Source organism: Nicotiana tabacum, chromosome 16 (assembly GCF_000715075.1).
Source record: "Nicotiana tabacum cultivar K326 chromosome 16, ASM71507v2, whole genome shotgun sequence".
NCBI classification, from domain to species: domain Eukaryota; kingdom Viridiplantae; phylum Streptophyta; class Magnoliopsida; order Solanales; family Solanaceae; genus Nicotiana; species Nicotiana tabacum.
The window spans coordinates 170,432,122-170,453,701 of record NC_134095.1 but is presented as its reverse complement, the minus strand read 5'-3'; the positions used below and the strand labels follow the sequence as shown (position 1 = coordinate 170,453,701).

At 35.6% G+C, this 21,580-nt stretch overlaps 1 protein-coding gene across 1 annotated transcript; it reads right to left on the bottom strand.

The window, feature by feature from the left end:
* Positions 1–5,470: 5,470 nt before the first annotated feature.
* LOC107807945 (sodium/hydrogen exchanger 8) lies at positions 5,471–20,242 on the bottom strand. The gene is made up of 22 exons (XM_016632400.2): positions 19,955–20,242; positions 18,758–18,808; positions 18,535–18,626; positions 17,724–17,801; positions 17,500–17,657; positions 17,189–17,290; positions 16,993–17,110; positions 16,435–16,487; positions 16,290–16,352; positions 13,737–13,781; positions 12,783–12,838; positions 11,394–11,578; positions 10,578–10,625; positions 10,305–10,412; positions 9,337–9,559; positions 8,282–8,578; positions 7,864–7,961; positions 7,545–7,676; positions 7,230–7,448; positions 6,913–7,119; positions 6,352–6,619; positions 5,471–5,866 (listed from the first exon to the last, which is right to left on the bottom strand). The coding sequence occupies exons 1-22, from the start codon at positions 20,157–20,159 to the stop codon at positions 5,787–5,789; spliced, it is 2,886 nt and encodes a 961-aa protein (XP_016487886.2). The 5' UTR covers positions 20,160–20,242; the 3' UTR covers positions 5,471–5,786.
* Between the last annotated feature and the right edge of the window lie 1,338 nt (positions 20,243–21,580).

The following is a 21,580-nucleotide window of genomic DNA, read 5'->3' as shown; positions in this document are numbered from 1 at the left end:
AAAAAGGGTGGGTGAAGCAGGATTGATAGAATTCTAGGCAGACAAGCTTCTGAAAAAGGGGTGCACATGTCACATTAAGTGAATCTCACATCAGAATGAGAGAGGAAAGTGAAAAGCTTTATCAAGTTTACATAGTATGCGCACTTCTGGAACTCGATGTTGCATAGCCTGAAAAATAAATTTGTACGGGCTTAGATCCAAAACCGACATAATGTTTTTCAACTGATATGATAAAATAATGAGCTACTCAAGTTTCAAATGCAACACATGAAATTATAAGAAGCTTGTAATCAAATTGGAAGGTAGTGTAGTAACAAAGTCCAATGTTTACACTGTCAAATTGTGTTAACACTGAAACATATTTAGTACCCAACCTTAGTTGTTCGACAATACATCGAAGCAAATGAAATCATGAAATGGCAAACCCAAGATTGTTTGCGGAAATGAAGGGATTAAAACACTTTTTGTTTCCATAGAATGATCTTTTATGACATTGGAAACACAGCTGGATTACAATGATAACTACACAAATGAACCCCAAAAATAAATAAATTATAGTATGCAATATAATTTTTGTGGGAAGAGAAGGGTGTTCAATTGACCAACCTTTGTCCGCAGTAGTTCTTTCCCTAATCCTACCATCTCTGTTAGATTTATTTAAATACGTCGGGTTCTATATAAACATAAAGAAAAGTTAAGTATACTCTTTAGGCAATTTACTATAATCATCATTTCCACACGTAAAAGGCATACATGTGGATTAATATATACAACTTAATGTTTAATTTTTTAAGGACTCGTTTTGGTACGAGGGATAAGGAATAATTAATTTCGGGATTAAATTTGAGATGAGTTTATCCCATATTTAGTTGAGATAAAATTGTGGTATAACTAATCCCGGCTCTAGACATATTTGATTTTGGAACAAATTTATATATAGTTCACGGCTCTAGACATAATTTAATCTACTTTAATTTCTAGCTAGGTACATTGCACCAAATACCTAGACCTCTACACAAGAAAAGCCAAGTTCAACTAAGAAATCGTGCTATAGCCGTCCATAATATGTGAGATTATATCTACAATATGTATTTAAATTTTCATTATCAACTAATCACTTAAAAGAAAATAATAAATCGCCATCCATAATATGTGAGATTATATCTGTAACATGTATATAAAGTTCCACTATCAACTAATCACTTAAAAGAAATTTATAAATAGCCGTCTATAATATGTGAAATTGTATCTACAATATGTATATAAATTTGCACTATCAACTGATCACTTAAAAGAAAATCATAATATGAAATCACTAAACTAGAAAATAAGATAATATGTAGATTACGCTTGTATTACAGCAAGTCAGAATGTATATATATACAAAAAATATACAAACTTTATACATTTTTCGGCTATTATTTTACAGCGGCTATACATTGTCATTTTTCTAATAATCTTGGGGTCCTAATTTAATGTGAAGCGGATTTTCTTAAAGAAAAGGAGGAAAAAAATAATTAAAAAAAAATGAACTTTGACAATTACAATTACATTAACAATTTAATATCGTTCTTTTTTGTTTTAAAGGAGGGTCACAGCTACTTGCAATAAATAAATTTACTGATATTTTCAGAAGTGAATATTCCTGAATTTATTCCAGATTGATATAAAAGGTTGGTGATTATTTATATGTGGATATCCTATTATACATTTTTTTTATATAGATATCTAATCAAGGTATTTATGTAATCAAATTGTTCATCAACTACTTAGATAATACTTAATGCTTTGTCTTACTAAGAGGTGGAGAACATGTACCATTACCATTAACTTCATTCATAAGCAGTTAAGAACTTAATACGACTTCAAATCGGGGCGGAGCTAGAACATTAAATACAGGTTTAGATGACCTCAATAGCTTTTACTTAGATTTTGTATTTAAAAATTTATTAAATATGTATACATACTTGACTGTGAAACCAATAACTTAGATGAGCTATGAGTTCAATGTCACATTCAGAACTCATAAACTTCAAATTTTTACTTCGACTTTGCGTCAAACTTTGATTGTCTAGTGTTTTACCTTTGAGGATCACGGTTTATATTTATTTTGGGGATTAATCTTCGACTTTTTGGAATATTATATATGTGTGTGCACGCGCACACACGTATAATAGTAAATAAAATATACATTTTAAAACTCACTAAATAATTTCAACTCAAAATTCACAGCGTCTAAATTTTGAATTTACTCAGGATGACGAACATGGTGGCACACAGTTTTATGATTTTGTTAACATGCTTCATGTAATGTTATACCAGAAGTCAATGATACAGTTTGTAAATACTAGAGAGATTTAGTAGGTTATATCATGAGAATATTATTAATCATTTCCAATCATTGTGAAGAAGTTTTAGGTACAAAGATCATAAGGCAATTGAGCATCTTCTACTTACTATGACTTCTCTTTCTCTTTTTTTTGGCCACCATATTCAATATCCGTATTAGGCTTCGATTAATTTGGATTTACGATGCGTAGAGCGTATTAAATGGGAAAGCATTCCCTGTCAAAGTTTTTTTTCTTCTTTCATTCGACTTAATCCGAAATCTGTGATTAAGGGTGAAGAGATTATCTAGCCCATCACAATTCTTGGTAGTTACTATGACTTCTCTCATAAATTCATTGCACCAAATCTTTGCTTTTGATTATACGATCTTTCTTCTGTCAATCCATCATCTTGCAATCTATTTGCAATTTGCATCCACATGGTGTTTTAATTTTGACTGATTAATTAAATATTTGACTCCGTATGATTTATAAGTCATTAGGTTCGAGTCGTGGAAGCAACCACTAATGCTTACATCAGGGGAGGCTTTCTACATCACATCCTTGGGGTGGGACACTTCTCCGGACCTTGCATGAAAGCGAGATATTTTGTGCATCGGACTGCCCTTTTTTTCGACTTGGAACTTGCATAATTGTCTAACTTGCTCCATTTGAAATGAGTTTAGAGTTTTTTGTTACTGTGGTAATTACATATAGAATTCAAGAATCACAATTTTTTTTTTTTACCCTGTAATACTACTCGGGCAATTTAAATTAAAAAAGACTATAATATGGACTAATACTTGTGGAAATGGACCTCTGAACTCAGTATAATTATTGTATGATGAGTTTTATCTTTAATTTAAGATTCTTAATAAGGAATTAATTATACTTTATAAATTAAGGCTTCATGCAAAATTTTAATAATTCGTCAACATTTTATTAATTTTTCACATACGTTAATCTATTACTTCATAGAAAACAACATCAAGAATTACAGGTCCGAGGAAGAGGAAGGAGAAAGCAAAGACGTACGAGAAATAGAACTTTGCACAATTTGAATGTAAATTAAATAGCAACTTTGCCAAGGAGATTTTAAATTTGATTGTTACTCTAATATTAATAAACTTATTTAGTAAGTAAAAAAGAAAGGTATTAAATAAAAAGAAAGAAATTGGAGGGAATGAGAGAACAACGAGAATACTAATAATTGAAATAGGAATATGCATGAACATTTAGACTTGTCTGTATCCATTCCTTTAGGCTTTTGTTATTGATTCTTACTTAACTTATTCAAGTGCCTCACCAACTAAAAGTTCTTTCCAATTTAGAAAGGCCCACAACATGTGGTTTCGGTTCGTCTTTTGCTGAGATATTCTTTTAACGGACGGGAGTGTTGAAACAACGGTAAAGTTATTTTCGTATGATTTATAGGTCATGGATTCGAGCCGTGAAATCAACCACTTTGCATCATAATAGGCTGCCTATATCACACTTTCTTAGATGTGACCCTTCCCCCGATCCTACGTAAACACAAAATATTTTATGCACCGAACTGTCCTTTAATAAGGTGGGATAGGAACAATGGGGTACACATGATTTTTTATAAGAGGTATCAATATTTGGAGAAATAAACAAATTAATAGTTTACTACAGTTATAAGCGGCTCATTTTCTTTATGTATGCGCAATATTTTTGTGTTTTGCTTATTATATATATATATATACATATAGTACCAATATTTTTTAATGAAGCAATGTTCCATGAGGGTGGCAAACGGGTGGGTTGGGTCAAATATGGTCGGGCCGAAAACGGATAATGCAAAAGCAGATAAATTATCCTACCCAACCTATATTTAATACGGATAAAATATAGGTTAACTGGCGGATAATATGGATATCCATATTGTCCATGACTTCTTGAATATGATCACTTTTGGAGGAATTCCTAGTCTCCCAAACTTAAAGGAACCCCCAATTTGAGGCTTGACAAATGTAAAAGTTAAATCCATTAGTTATCCATTTTCTAAGTGGATAATATGGTTCTTATCCATATTTGATCCGTTTTTAAAAAGTTCATTATCCAACCCATTTTTAATAGATGATATGGGTGGATAACTGTTTTCTTTTAACTATTTTGCCACCACTATCCGTGACATTGCTCGTGGCAATGTATATTCGTCCTAAATAGGACTTATACAGCCTTGGTACATAGAATCTTGTTTTGTGTGCTAAGGTTGGCGCATGGTGATCCCCTCTACCCCTCCATGATTTCGAAAATATAGAATTATTTGTTTGAAAATTTACATGTAAAATCGGCTTTGAGTGTAATCACGTAATTACATAATTTTATTATTTGCCCGCCACAAATTGGATGTAATTAATAAAGCGCAATTACCCAAAGGAGATCAAAGAATTGCTAGTATTTGCATGTTATAATCAAATCTAAAAAGTGACTTTATTTCCTATCAGGTGTTCGGTATTCACATTGGGGCCTGATTAAATCCGGATTCGCGCCGGAAAATCTCGTATTTGAGGGTAAAGTGCTCCCTAACAAAAGCGACTCCATACCCAAGAACCCAAACCCGAGACCTCTGGTTAAGAATGAAGAAGTAGTTACCACTCTACCACAACCCTTTGTTGGTTATGTTTCTTTTTCAAATATCAATACGATGTTCTAAATTAAGTAGAATAGTCTTTGTTCGACTAGTCTACAAGTATACCCTCAAAATTTTAGGATATATCGATTTCCTCTTAAAATTTATGCGTCATATTTCAGTCCTTACATGTGCTTAATCCACTAAAACTATCTATTTAGTCCTCATAAAAATACTAAAATTATCTATTTGATAAATGCAGTCACGTGTTGAGAGCAACATGATATTCAATTCTTTTCACTCTTTCATTCACAATTACTGCTCATTTCTTCTCTGCATCACAGGAGATTAACTGTATATAGATGAATAATTGAAACGTTTTAACAATCTTTTGAGAGACAAGAGTCAATTGACTAAAGAGTGCAGAAACAGAATCATATATGACCAAATAATTGCACAGTAGTCTTCAATATTAATTAAAAAAAGAAAAGAAAGTGCAGACCTGAAAAACTCCAAGGTAGTCTTAATATTTGGTCACAGAGTAGAATTCTCGAGGAAAAATCAACATGCTTTGCTTTAATACCTTACATTTTAAGATGTACAATGGGTATGTATCAATGTTGCAAGTGCAGACTCTGAGAGACTCAAGCAGTGTAAATTGCACTGACACAAAATATAGAACGGGCTTACACTCTAAGCCACAGAAACGAAATGAGGCAAAGTAATATATACAGTTTTTCATGATCGAAAAGTGAAGGTCTACGCTCTAGAATAAAAAGCTGCGACCAACTTATCCAAGCAATTCAATGTTATCTCCTCGGCTTACCATTTTTCGCTTCCAAAAGTTTTGGATGGCCAACTTCTCATACTGAAATGTTGTCTACACGAACTATCCTTGCTTCTTTTACACCTTTGTACTTTGAATATGATCCAGCACTCTCACCTGCAAAAGCACCATAATTTAGGAAACAAAACAAGGAGACAACCAGCGATCAGGTAAGTTTTGCAAGATAAGTTCAATAAGCTCAAGACAGGACAGTTCCTAATAGATCATCTCATTCATCAAATCTCCAAGTTTTTCCAAAATGTTAGAGAAAATCCCAACAATCAAGCATTTTTCCCCTATTTGAATAGCTCCTTTTTTTTCCCTTTCATTTTTATGAAGTATTTTATTAATGAGCATTTGGAGGATGCAGAAAAAGCGCTACTTGAATAGAACCATAAGACAACAAAGTCTATGAACAGCAAGGAGAAGCGTGCATGTTATTGAGGATTAAACACCTGCAAGCATCTTTACCACATGACAGTCTCAACAAATTAGTAATGGACAATTTTTTCTGCTGAGTGTGGTTGACCAAACTAACGAGGAAGTCGACTTTGGTATCCACAGTTTCAAATAAGAAGACAGATTATAATGAGGAGACCTACCCATTACGTTGGCGCGGGCAGAAGGGACGCTTTCATTCAAAATGGAACATGGCAATATTGCTGGGCATTCAATTAGTTGCTCGGTAGTTTGATCTCTCAAGCAACCGCTTAACAGGAAGTTGATGGAATGATGAGAAGTTTCTATTATTTCTTGACTTGAGAAAGTATTCATCACTGATCTTTCATCAACAATGCCTCTTACTTCTTGCATTGAGAATTTCTTGAACATATCAGGCGCCAAGAGCTTAGCAACAGCAATGGTGCACTCCTGTACATGAGATGGATTGTGAAATTCAGAAAATACTGTACCTTGTTTATGAAGAACTTGTCAAACCAAAATAATAATAAAAAAATCATTTTTCATTAACATTACTATATATATATATATATATATATTAAAGCTTTTGATTTATAAATAGAAAGTAAAATCTTTATCTGAAGGCACTTCTGACATCAGCATTTTTTCATATATGTTCAACTACAACAGTACTTATTGTGCACTTATGCTAACATAAATGTTTGAGTTACACATAGAGTCATGCAAAGATTGTCAAAGATCACCTTCCATAACAATTCTTCCTCTCCATTGCCGTGGGCCAGTAGTGAAATGATTGACTCCAGCTTAATTTTGACGCAGAGAGCCACAGAATTTGTCACCATATCACACAAATATGGCTTTCCGACAAGAGCCTCATATAGACCTAAAATACTTCCTCGAGGATATGTTGAATCTACAGGACAATGAATAGGAAACGGGCTCCTTTTCGACTGGAGAAGAAAGAAGGTAAGTTTTTTCAATGATCAAACAAAGATACAATAATGCTAGCTATCTGGAAATATAGTTACTTGAATAGATTCCTTATGCTGCCTTTACTTACCGTAACTGATCCATTTCCTATCAGCCAGACACTCGTCAGCTTGGAACCCTTCGTGTAGAGTGTACAACCTGGTGTCTTCAATATAACCTTCGAGGAGCGTTCCAGATCACTTCGAATAGCAGGAGAAAGGTTTAAAAACAAAGGATGGATACTTATGACATCTCCTAGCTTTGGGATCCTTACTGAAGGAGGACTTCTCGAGAGCTTTTCAAGGTCATTCTAGTTTGGAGTTGAAAAACATGTATACATACAACAATAAGCATACAACAAAAAATAATGCTACGGCGCTGGAAATTTCACATGCAATACAGTTACCTGAAGCAAATCATGTATATGCAGCACAACTTTCTCAGTTAAAATCCCTTCTTTCTCCATATCATTGAGACATTCATCCAGACACTTCAGCATTGAAAATGTAACTTGCCTTGATTCCGCTTGATGTAAGATCTAAAATGTTCAGAATTCAATGGCTAAATTCAGCTGAACTTGTGTGATAAGCTTACATAGAGTTATATTCTAGCAAATAAAAGTTAATTTAAGAAAACCATGTTGCGAACTCTTGACAGTCAAATGGTCAATGTGCCATTTAAACAAGAGCTTCAACGCATGATTTCACACAAAAATGTTCACAAACCTCGGGCATTGAATTCTTGACAGATTCTAGAAACTTCCTTGCCTCTAGTTCTTCGGCTTCACTTTCAGCAATAACAATTGCAGCATTTCCATTGTCACCTTTAAAATGTAGAGAGATTGTCAGATGACTTAATGAGTCAGCTCACAAATCCCAGATCCATGATCTCAAAGAAGACTTAGCTTCCCATCAGAGTTAGACGACAAAGAAAGGAAAAGAAAAAAGAGGGGAAAAAAGAGCCCTTATGACAGGAGGCACAATTCTCAAAGAGTAGGAGTTCAGCATTCAATGTTAAGAAAGAAAAGGTACACAAGAAAACCCATTGCTTTTAGAACCTGATTTACATATAAGATACTCCACAAGATGGACCTAATGTATCAGCCATATTTTCTTTTTATCTAAAGCTGGTACCCAGACTTACCAGTATAGTCAAGAAGAAGCTGTCTTGCGATTCTGTGAGCATGGATAAATGCAGAGCATATATGACAACTATCCTGTAATTTCTTTAGCACAAACCACCTTGTCAGCCTCGGAGGGCAAACATTTGTGAAAAATTTACAATATCCTGGAAACTTGAGGCGAGTAGAAATGTATTTCCAGTCATGCAATCCCTGAGTAGCCAGATCGATTGCCTCATCCACTGATTCCATCAAAACACTTATAATGGATTCAGTTATCCCCCCCTCATTGAATGTTGACCAGTAAGCCTCACGAGTAGCTGTAGCAGAAGAAATGCAAATAACAGAAGTAAGGCCATGAATAAACTTGTAAAGTCATTAAGAATGGAAGAAAAGGAAAAAAGAAGAGGCCGCCTTGAATAAGGTCCAGCGGATTTTGAATGAAGAATAAAAAGAAGTCACGCATACAGCTTCACACAGCTATTAAAAATTTTAAGTTGGCAAAAATTCAAGGCTACACGGATGTGTTTCGAGACATTTGGATAAGATGGAATTTCATTCTTACTCATATTAGCAAAGGAAAATAGAAGACACAAATTTTTAATGAATTGTTACCAACGAGGGATGCAAAGATATGGTAAACAAGACAGATGTCCTAGAAGCAAATTTCTGCATGATGTAAGCTCACGATATCACATACCAATCGGGTTACAGGTGTAAAAACTTGTGAAAATAATGAAGGCTGACGTTCAGCTCATTAGAAAACTTCACACTGCATTCTAACTCTTCAGTTCCTTATATTCCTCTGATTTTAGAGGAGAAGAACATGCAGGTTTTTTATACGAACAAACTGAAGATATGTCAGGTAACTCACAAAAAAAGGACCGCAGTTCATGATCAAATATGGCATGAATAGTCTGTCAATCAAATAGATGAGAGAAGCAATATCTGATATTGCGACACTTACAAAAGAAAGCAAGGGGAAAGCTGAAAGCCCAGATGAGAAATGCAGGCGCCAGACACCAGAAAGGTTGTAAAAGCAAACTAAAGACCAACTAGTCCAGGCGCAGTAACTGACCTTTCAGAAAGCACACTCTCATAGTCTTCATATCATCTATATCTAGATATCTATTGTTGGTGGTACAGGGAGGCCAAACTGTGTCTTCACAGACATCCTTTATGCATGTCGCATAACCTCCAACAGTGATCCAATCGAAAGGATTATTGCTTCCACTACAGATTCTAGAAAACTCTTCAGCCTTTCTCAATAGTTGATGCTTTGCATAATTGACCATGTTTTCCTGAAACAAATTATACTATAAGGATGGCTCCCTCAACAAAAAGACCACGTCTCAAATATGAAATACAAGTAGTGGTTGAGTGCACCGGGTATGTTTCCTGGTTATTCGCCACATATTTGAAGTTAACAAAGACCAGAATGACTTAGCTAATTCTATGCAGATATTTCTTTCTAGATACACGAAAATATTTTTATCAGGAAATAGGACCAATATGAGTTCAAGCTGATGATCCTTGTGCATTGAGAAGCTTACAAAGGCCATAAATAAATTGACAATGTAATAGTTTAAAGACAAGCAGGTAACATAGCAATACTCATTTTTTGACAAGTAAAAGCAATCTTATAGAATAGAAAAAACAATCAATAAGCTGATGCTCGGATTAGTACAAATGAGGTGTAGGTTAGTCAAAATTCAACTTCGGTATACACTTCATACAAATTTTGGAGAATTCAGCACAGAATTACTAAATACAGGAACTTGTATTTCAAGTTATGTAAAAATGCTCCTTTCCCCGAAACATCATTGATTCCTCTCATTCCATAACACTAAGAAGCTGATGGATAAGATTGAACATACACCAAAGGCATAGATGTCCTGCAAGTCCTAGGGCAGGTAGGATTTTCAATGAAAAGGGTAATTACTGAAATTTAACATGGAGAAACTACATAAAAGGACATACATGGATCACAATTTCTTGGGCAGGTAAGTTCCTCAATGCAAAAGGACTTAAATTACAGAATTTTACCTCACTTTTTGATAGAGCGTCCATACCAAAGAGACTAAGAAGTAATTGTGCAGTAGATCCATTGATAATGAGTGTCAGTAACACACTTCCACCAGTAAGGAAAACAAACTGTACAATAAGAAAGGAGTTTCAGTTACATGTCAAAGAAAGTTGATAGCTTAAGCTTCAGATGCCAAAAAGCTACAAGTTAATCATGGCAATGAATCAATGATTTCCAAAAGCAGGGCAAATGAACTGCAACTAAATTGCAATTGTTTGTCAATAAAAACATACCATAGCTCCAGTTTCTGCACTGAGATACTTTGGATCGCCACTAGCACCCTGGAAATTTAGAAAGAAAACCATGTGTAAATATTATTAAGTAAAAGAAAGTCTATCATCCCTCTTCCAGCGCCTACATCGTAGATATGCTTCATAAAGCTTTGACACATAAGTGAAAAAAATGATAAGCTTTTTATGCTCTACAGGAAGGTAATTCAGTTATAAGTTCTACTGCTCATACTCTAATTGCTGTAAGATATCAAATGGAAGCTATCGTCTCCATAGATATCGAATTTACCCCCTTAGTCTGTCGCTTGAAATCAAACTGGTGGGCAGATTAGCAATGAAGTGGATATAGAGAACTACTGAAATTATAAAGACTAAGGAGTGCCTGATCGATGTGCAAAAAAAACTGACGCAGTTAAATTCAGGATCTAGGAAGAGAAAGCCTTCTTTTTTGGTTTGGGAGGGAGGAGGTAACCAACCAATAAAAGCAATCAAACCTACAAGTGCATCAGTACTTAATGAAGATCACAGGTTTTCACATTATCTCTCTTGGACTGTTTTATTTTAGCAAAAAGCTTACCAGGTACAAACTGACTTTCTTTCCTAAACTAATGACAGGCAACAAATTATACACTTTCGTATATTAGGAGTACATTTCACACCAGTACAAATCATTCCTAGATATGAAAGTTACACAAGTAGAAGTTATTTTTTAAGAAAAAAAGATAATACTGTATCTTCTGTGCACATTTGTATCTAAGCTTCAAGAGTAAATGATACACGAAACCATATGAATTACAAACTTAGCAGAAAACGACTTACTTTAACAGATAAGGAGAGTGCCAAACCGACAGCTCCTCTCAAACCAGACCATATGACAACGGTAGCTTCTTTCCAATTCAAACCATAACCAAAGTAGCGAAGGGCAGGATAAAACACAAAAACAACGATGGCTCGAGACACTTGAAGAATGATGTAGAGAAGAAAGATATAGCCCCAAGATCTCCCTACAATATAAATTCGTAAATAAAAGAATTTTTCTTGATATCCGGAAAATTTAGTGTAGTGGAATAAAATCTAAGAAAAATGCACAAAAATTCTCCAAAGAAATAATAATATGTCAATAGGAATACATCTAAGTTGAGGGATCTCAGAAACTGGACAGGTCTCAACAATTCCCAACCTGAGGTGTGATGCATATGAGCATCAATGGGTGATTCTCTGCGTCTTTACCTTTTCCCCCTCTCTTATTTCTCCTGAATACACAAAATCTTCATGTTTCTGTTAACTATAAAAAGTAAATAAATTGGAGACCTAAGTTTATGCACCCATTATTTTATTCCTCATTGTAAATAACTCAACAACTAATATAATTGGTGTGGAGAACCTAGCACAATAAACATGGGTTTCCACCATATCTCTGTCTTCATAAGATCATAGCCTAGTCTTTGTTGTTTGCTAAGGTTTTTGATAAGGTTGTCCCCGGCGTTCGTTGTTGGTTGATCTGAGGCGTTGCATTGGTTGCTGCCTTTATGTTTTTTCTGTACTCTCTGTTAGTTTCCATAGTCAGTTTTTGTCATTGCTGTCACATGCTTATGGCTTTATCTCCATCTCTGTTCTCTACTCAGTCGTTTTATCGCCAGTATTAATATTTGGATCATGGTTTGTTCTCTGTTGGAAGAAGATCACACTATTTGTTCATTATAGTTTTCAGTGATAATTTTGAATTTTGGTTCGTACCATGGGAAGGAGAGCTCTCTATTTTGGTCTGAAAGGTCATCATCAGTGACTGAACTTAATCTGGATTTTGATTTTTTAGCATTCTGATCTATGGAATTTAGCTATTAATCCAGGATTTCCTCCTGATTGGATCCTAGATTTTTTACTCAGGTGCATCTGGTCACATGTCCGACAACCAAAGGCTATTGTACCACTTTTATACTCCTAGTTCTTTACCATCCAAGTTTCAGTACTTCCTAAGGTACCAACTACTTGTGTTGTTGCTGCATCCATGCAGCAGATGCATTGATTCTCAAAAAAAATGATTTACGAAAATGACTCTGAGACTTCTAGTTACTCAATTGGGTGGAAAATCAGGTTGCCCAACTTATTGTGCTGTACAGCATGTACCACACACTTCAAGCAATAGGAAAACAGTTGTTATCCATCTTAAGTGAAGTATTACATAATAAATAAAGGGTGAAGAACTACCTGCATTGTCGTCAAAATTTCCAATACTGAAGATGCTTTGAGCTATGATAACTCCGCTGCAAAAAGTCAGTGTTTGTAAGCAACATCGTTGATTCAATAACAATAAAGGAGGATAATAGCCAACCATGCACCAAGGGGTCCTTGAGTTACACTCAGAACATGAAGTGGATTAACAACACTATCTAATAGATATAAATATATGGAAAATGGGGCAATACAACTCCGTGAGAAAAGAGCAGCACAATAACAATTGCAGTAAGATATATTGCTTTGATTGGAGATAGCACAGGACTAGAGAAATCTCCTTAAAGAATTTTTTGTAATTGTCTAGTATGTGTAGACTCTTCCATAAAGTGACAATTCTACAGCATACGGGCAACGAGGAAGAAGAAAACTATAGCAAGGAAGGACTTTGAATGAAACATGTCTAACCCTATCAAAAGAAGAAAAGGGTTGAGAAATAGATTTGACTCGCGTTCAGATATAAGAAAAGCTTTATTCAAATGCCTACAAAGAAGTACATATTCTAACTTCGAGTTAGTACAAAGTCAATAGAACATAAGAAAGTGATAAAGTGGGACACCTCAGACCACCAAATCATCGCAAATGAATGAAAACAAATAAGAGCGCCATAATAACAGAGGAGAACAGTAACTTCGCATAAAAGGCAGCTGGTGGAAGAAATTGAAAGAAAATAATGAACCTCTCAGACGCAAAAGCAAAAGCGCAATTAGAAATAGGCAGGATACTCTAAATAAGCTTTTCCATAGCGAAAAACTAAGGTCCAAATCAAAAGTAAGTACTTATAATACTTCAACTGCTACTAAATAAGAAGACCAAGATGGTCACAATGTCATCATAACAAAAATTTACCATAGAAAAGGAACAAAATGATATTAAGACAAGGAAAAGAAACAACATTAGTTTGTATAATAGACTGTTTACAAGTCTAACCTCAAGATGAATATTAAAGTATTCGCAATGTAGGCAATCATTTCCCTGCGAAAAAAGTTGGTGAGAGAAAGTTAGTGTGAAAAATAATTCAAGCCATCTCCAGTCCAACCGCCTCCCATTCCCCTCTTTCAGAGTAAAGCAGTAAAAGAAAATGGAGCCAAAACAAAATGATGACAGAGTTCATATCTTTGGTTATGGTTTTGAACAATAAGCAAACTATTAAGAACCAAATCATCTAAACATGATGTTTTAAGCAGTCCTATAACAAAAATACAGATAACAGACAGGATGAGAGAGACAATGCACAAAAGATCCTAAAAGCACAGAGCGAGAGCACCAATGCTGGAAGAAGTCACAAAAGACAATTTCAAAAACCTGTAACGCATTGTTTAGGAAAGCCAAAGAGTTCATGAAGAGAGTAGTTGTGGGAATGGTACGGTAGGGTTGTTGTAGCAGTAGCAGCAACAGCATTTAATACTGGCAGTAGCACTAGAACTAAGTAGCAGAAGAAGCATACTAAGCATAGTGATACTAAGAGAGTAATGTATCAACAGAAGTGGAATGGTAGCAGTTACAATGTATAAATTTTGGCTCGTCTGTAGTTAGAAACACTTCAAAACAAAGATGACATACATTAGTTAGCAACACTAGAAATAAAGAAATACTCCCTCTGTCTCATTTTATATGACACATTTTCCTTTTCAGTTTGTTCCAAGTACTATTTAATCTTAGCATCCCCAATTTACCCTTAATGACATGACTTATTGGGATTCACTTGATACAAAAATTCATTATCTTATAAGGAAAGAGAAAATGAAAAGACATGTGGAACTCTCACCACCACTTATTTAAAAGGATAATTCAGTACTTTGCATACAACAACAACAACAACAACAACTACCCAGTAAAATCCCACATAGTGGGGTCTGGGGAGGATAATGTGTATGCAGACCTTACCCTTGCCGAGAGGCTGTTTCCGATAGACCCTCGGCTCAGAAAGACGAAAATAAAGTAAAAAAAAAACAAGAGGAGAGAATTCATTAGTAACTCCAATAGAAACCGTAATAGTAACATACACATAAAAATCGAAAGAGGAATGACATGCAATAACAGTAACCATAATCTAAGGCCCGGGGCTAAGACAAACAACAAGAATATTGTGGGTCCAACATAAACTGCAAGTCATCTAAGACCAACCCTAATCCAACCCCGCCTCACCCCCGGGATGAAGTAAGGAAAGCTTTACTACCCCTATCCTACAACCCTAATGCTTGACCTCCAAGCCTTCCTATCAAGGGCCATGTCCTCGGAAATGTGCAGTCGTCTTCGTTTATTTCTTAAAGTTTGTGCCCAATAAAACGCCTTCACATAAGATGGGACAGGAGGGAGTGCTTACTACTCCCTCAGTTTCATTTAGCAGAAAAGCCTATATTTAGACGTGTTTAAATTGTGACAGAGAAAGTCAGCTCACACCATCCTACCTTTTTCCTGACATGCTCAAACCCCTTGAACTTGACCACCAGCAATTTATCTCCTAGAATGTTTTTAGTTATCAGAGCCTTGGCGTAACTGGTAAAGTAGCTGCCATGTGACCAGGAGGTCACGGGTTCAAGTCGTGGAAACAGCCTCTTGCAGAAATACAGGGTAAGGATGCGTACAATCGACCTTTGTGGTCCGGCCTTTCCCGGACTCTGCGCATAGCAGGAGCTTAGTGCACCGGGCTGCCCTTTTAAAGTTTTTAGTTATCACCATAAAAGGCCATAGAAAGTTAAATTTCACCAATGAACCTGGATATGTGCCATTTTACAGTCGTATTTCTATTTTCAATAAACTTTCTTCACATCCTCACTAATGGAGCTCCGTATTAATCACAACAGGGTACACATTCAAATATTAAATATTGTTGAAGTGTGGAACAATCTCATCTAATAGTTTAAACTGCTATAGAGAGCACACTTTTTAATTACTTAATTATGCCTTCATCACGCCCCCTCATGCGTAGGCCCGATCCTTTGTCATCGGCCAAGTACTTGAGGATTATATTTCTGGTAATGCGTGCCAGTAAAATGGATTTTGGATCTAACTCAACACCAAAGTTAGCTCACGAGGAGAAGGATTGCACAAAGACCATATAAGGAAACAACACTCCATTCGCTCAACCATTGAGGAATGTTGTATCAGCCCCCTCTCTGCACATCTGAGCTTGGATAATCTAACATGAGGGTCAAAGATAGGATCAACCAAAAATTGAGATGGGTCTGGCTCTAATCCAGTGTAAAGGTTATGGACCTTAGGTTTGACTATGAACCTGCCCTTTTAGCGTAAAACCATATGTACTCCAACCTTTTGATTTTGACAACATATTCCCCTAGATACATCTGTTAAATATGCCTTCACATAGAAGACATCATATGTAACACTATCTCAACAAAAGAGAGCCACAGCTAGGTATTGGCAATGCTCGAATCTGCACAATAATGATCACACTATACATTGGTTTGCTACACATATCTATATTTAGCTAACATGATATTATAATGGGAAGAAACATACCAAAACTCATGCAAGCTCTGCTTTCCACCAGCTCTATGGGTATCCTTTGACATTGCGAAAACCCTATCCATAAGTTTCAGTATCAGAGACTGAAACACGCTTTACTGCTGAAACGTCTTAATGTGAAAGAGGAGCGAAAACTTACATCCCTAGTGCTACAAGAGTCAAGATACCAGAAGCTTCAGCTTGCTCTTGAGCCTATAAGCAATAAGCATTAAAGATCCAGTTAAGGTTAGTAAGGATGGCATTGAAACAACCACATAGGACTTCAATGGAGCTCGCAAGAAGCTAAGGAAAAAGAAATCATACAACATAGTACAGTGTCTGCTTGAATTAGCAAGTAAAGAAGTTTTGGAATTTGTCAGCCTTTCTAGTATAGATTAGTAGCGAAGATGTTTCTAATACTGAAAAGATTTGATGACACCATTTACGTGGTAAATTTACCAAAATATGTAGAATGAAGCAGGCCAAAGATCTTATATTACTGAAGATGTCATCAAATATGAACTTGAATCACTTTTTTAACTCTTGAATCACCTAAATCAAGTATGTCAAAATGTTATCAACGAAATATGATAATTATCATGCATGCGTAAATGTTGTCAGAAAATATGATAATTCTACAAGGTCGAGCTTCGGAATCGTATGTCAGAGAATTGAATGCATGTATATAAAAAATGATCTAAATCAGGAAGGAACATACTGTGTAGTAAGCAATGTAGCTCACGGTAAGAGCCAATGAAAAGTCTATCAATGTATCATTGTATACAAACCGAAGCCAGAAAAGAGATGCCATTCCAAACACAAGTCCGATGATGACACTGTAACAATAAAAGATCTAGTTAAGTTCAACCAAAATAATACAAAAAGTTATCAGCCAACCAGATAATGATCCCTACGCTCCAAGTGAGCCTTCTGCAAGATATTCCAGCACTGCAACCCAGCCAGAGCTTTTCCCAAGAACCATTCGATAGAAAAGCTGGTAAACCACAATAGCTGCCCTGGCAACATGATTGGAGGAAGTGAGGTGAACAATAAGAATCAGTGTATACAAAAGAGGAAGATAAACTGCAAGACAGAATAAGGGGCTGATGGCACTTTTATGTGGAAAAATTGGCCATCCAAAAATGTGGACCTGAATATGAAATTATAGGCAAAACCAAGAGGATTTTCCCGAAGAAATGAAAGGAAAATGGATTTATGTTTATACCCATCATTCATCATAGATTCTCCTTCAACAATTGTGCTCAACTTTTTACTAGCTCCCAGATCTTTAAGCAACGCGACAACAGCCACAGGATCAGTAGCACTAAGAATCGCCCCCAACAATAATGATGTTTTCCAATTCCAGTCATATGGAAAAGCAAGCTGCAGAAACATATGAATGTTTGAGCAAGTACGAAACCACTTCCAGAAAACAGTGTTTCCTTATACCTTCACAGCAGCACCGATCAGAACTGTTGAAATCAGTACACCAGGACCAGCAAGCAAAAGCATTTGCGCCATACATTTCTGTCAAAGTCAGCTAAAGAAATGAACAGACATATTCCATTAACTTGTATAAAAACTGATAAATGGCATACATAATTATTTAAAGCATACATTCAGGCTATCAAAGTAAGCTACCTGCTTTCCTTAAAATGAAAGGCGTCATTATTTCAGCATATCTTTAAACCCATATCTGCTTTTTTTTTAACTATGAAACCAGACCATGCTTTTGATGTTATAAACTTATGTAGCAGTCCAATTGTAAGAAGATATAACGTTCACAATCATCTTGCAGATGAGGGATTCAGTCCCCTATATATTATGAGCTTTGATCAAAATTGATAACTATTTAGCCACACTACCCCATTTCCCCAAGAACTCTCGTCTTATCTTCCTTTTTTCTTGTCTTTTTTTTCTTGATTACGATGGTGTCTGGGCCAACTTGAATCCACCTCGACTATTCCACTAGTACCTGCTATCCCCCCAACACAGGTACTTGGTAACTCTACCACTAAGACTTAGGCAGATGGGAAGACACCACTAATCTTCTTTATTAACAAATATACTAGAGGCTTGTTTACACTTCTCCATGATTTCTCTCCAATATTAAGAAGAATATGGAGTCCAGTAAAAAGACAGACTACACCGAATTGCTTCTGAATTCCTGGTGGTGGTATTATGACCGATAGTAAACCATCCTATACATTCAATGGCTAGGATTGAGGTTTTACAGAATGAAAACTAAGGAGAAGATAACCTTTATTTGGTGCACCTCCATGGAGAATGCGCCTTCAAAAATCAGTATAGGGAGGAATACAGCTAATAGAAGATCTGCATCTATATCTGCCCCTGTTGCAGCAATTCAATAAAGCACATACCTTTATAGGATAATGAGAGATAATCGCGAATGCAACAATTTTTAGTCAATCCTCAAAATTGATAATTTCAAGAAATTTGAGAGATAACTGAATTATACTTACATATTCGAATTCCATTCCCAAGCTTTCCCAGTGGATAATTACTCCCAAATTCTAAATTTGCAAAAAATTAAGTAAAGAAATAAATAACAAAAATATTAGAACAGCTAGATTCCACAACATGCCAGTAGGCATTCAAACACAACAAGGACATTTGAGAAAAGAGAACAGATCTTAAATTTTAAAAGGTCCAGAATTGCTAGTTCATGTCCATAAGAAAATGTTCCATGCTGTTGGAGCAGTAATAACAATCAGGGAAAGAATTGCACAAAGCATGCCCTCAACCACAATAACAAGACCATGAACAAATCTATGCCAACGGTTGACATAGAAGACAAGGAAAATATTTGTCAGCCACACCTTGCAAATGAGATATGGCCAATAGTAATTTCTACTTTTTTGTTTTATGACCCTGGTGCTCGAACCAGCTTGTGCACAGCTCGACTATTCCGGGGTGCTTGCTACCTTCCACCAACATAGGTACCGTGTAACACTGTCCACCAAGGCTTACAAGCAGACGGAAAGTAATTACTTACTAGTACTTTTTGCCTCCGCTAGGATTTAAACCTGAGACATCATGGCTCTAACTTCTTATAGTGAAATATTTGTCTAAAGTTTCAATCTTTTACCTCCATTGGGATTTGAACCTAAAATCTCACGTCTTTCCTCCCACTTCATTAACCAACCTAATTCCTACTTTACTTTCTTCGAGTTCATTATCAGGGGAACTCCATTTAAAACTTTCATAACTAGTAATGTTTGACCTTTTTTACTAAGTTTTGGACTAAATTATTTTCCATTTTTTAATGAATAAATCTTTCACAAAATTCTCACATTTACACCGAAAACTCACAAATCAGGGGATGTCACAATGCCCTTAACTGACCTTACTGAAGCATCAGCCAGAGCTGTACATCTTTTCACACACACACACACGCACTATATACATACATAACATACAATACATACATAAACAGGGGCGGATCCAGCCCTTTGGTACCGAGTTCAACTGAACCATTACCTTTGTCACGGAGTACAAATTTATGTGTAAAATTCATTACAATTGCAACAAATAGTAAATGTGAACCCATAACTTTAAAAATATAATAGAATAAATGTTAAAAAGGTTAAACTCGTGGAATTTAAATCCTGGATCCGCTTATGCAATACATACATACATACATTTATACATAAACATACCGAGAGAGCCGAGGGCGGTGCCAATGATGAGCAAAACGACAGTGTAAGGAACAGAAGTACGGCGAAGGAGAGTTCTGCATGAAACTCCTATTAACATACTGATTCCTGCAAATATAACTGCATCTGTTGGATTCGAATTCGACGAGCTGCTCTTCTCCCCTTCCCATAAATTATATGGCAATGGACCTTCCTCCACACTCGCCATTAATTCGAAAATTCTGAAGAAATTAGTTTAGTTTAGTTGAGTTGAGTTTCGCAATTCACAAAATGAAGTATCTTTTATTCTATATAACTATATTTGTGTACCAATTTATATAAAAGCGAGATGTTCGGTACCAACAGGGTCAAAATTGGAAAAAAACATTACTTATTATTACCAACAAAAGTTGTGGCGGACCAGAGGTCTCGGGTTCGAGTTCCGGGCGTGAAGCCACCTTTGGTAGGCAGCATTTCATCCCTAATGTAGAATTTCTTGAGACGACTCTAGATTTAATCGGACCTCAATGCGGATACTGGACACCGAGTGAGAAACCAAAAAAATATTACTTATTATTACTCATTTGATTTCCTTTTTAGTATATTTACTCATTCTAAATTTAAAAATAATTTAAATTAAATTTTTTATTTTATTATTATTCATATATTTTTAAAATTATATATTTATAAAAAAAATGAGGTGTTACTATAAACAACAACAACGACCCAGTATAATTCCACAAGTGGGGTCTGGAGAGGGTAATATGTACGCAGACCTTACCCCTACCCCGAAGGGTAGAGAGGTTGTTTCCAAGAGACCTTCGGCTCAAAAAAGCAATAGGAGCCGATATATTAGTACCATAAAAAATGCATAATACAATAACAACAATATAAGAGATATGAAATACAGAATACGAAATACGAAATAAATGACTGGTATAGTAAAACTAGCAGGTAAAGCCCTGCATCAATAGACTACCAATTAGGGGTGTTACTATAAACAGGGTTAAAAATTGAAATAGGTCTTTACTTTTTTTTTAGAGTGTCGTAGTATGTTTATTTTTCAGTTTATGTGACCTTAATTAAATTTTTTATTTTATCCTTTTACAAAAAAAAGAAAGCATAAATATTATACGTACAATATGATTTTAAAAGTTTTTATTTTTTCTTTAAACTTGTGCCGAATAAATCAGATATTTGGCTTTCAATTCCTATCTGGTCCATATTTCAACTTTGACCATGCACCATAAGAGGTACGGTGGAATGGTAAGTACTCTTTCATCATTGATCAGAGGTCTCGCGTTCGAGTCCCTGGGTATGAGATCGCCTTTATTAGAGAGCGCTTACCCAGTGTGAAACTTCCCGACGCGAATTCGGATTTAGTCGGGTCCCAATGTGGGTATCGAACACCGAATGAAAAACTAAAAACAAACAAACAAAAAAAAACTTTGACCATGCAAGTACGAACACGTGTGTCTACCCATTAAAGTGAAGATGAGAGACGTGAGGGATTCTGAATCCTCAGTGCCAGACTCTTTGGGGTTAATGGTTGAAATAATTAATTCTAGTAAAAATCTTGCATAAAATATATCCCTTCTAACAAGTAATTCATTGGCCCACAAAGAAATAATCGTCACATAATTAAAATAA

What these genes read in the sequence shown, in the direction of transcription:
- LOC107807945 (XM_016632400.2), bottom strand. Translation starts at nt 20,159, where the DNA reads ATGGCGAGTGTGGAGGAAGGTCCATTGCCATATAATTTATGGGAAGGG. An exon ending in AAATTTTGACGACAATGCAG is followed by an intron (nt 11,579 to 12,782) that starts GTAGTTCTTCAC and finishes TTTATATTGTAG; the next exon opens with GGAGATCTTGGGGCTATATC. An exon ending in CACTCTCCTTATCTGTTAAA is followed by an intron (nt 10,626 to 11,393) that starts GTAAGTCGTTTT and finishes CTAAATTTCCAG; the next exon opens with GGTGCTAGTGGCGATCCAAA.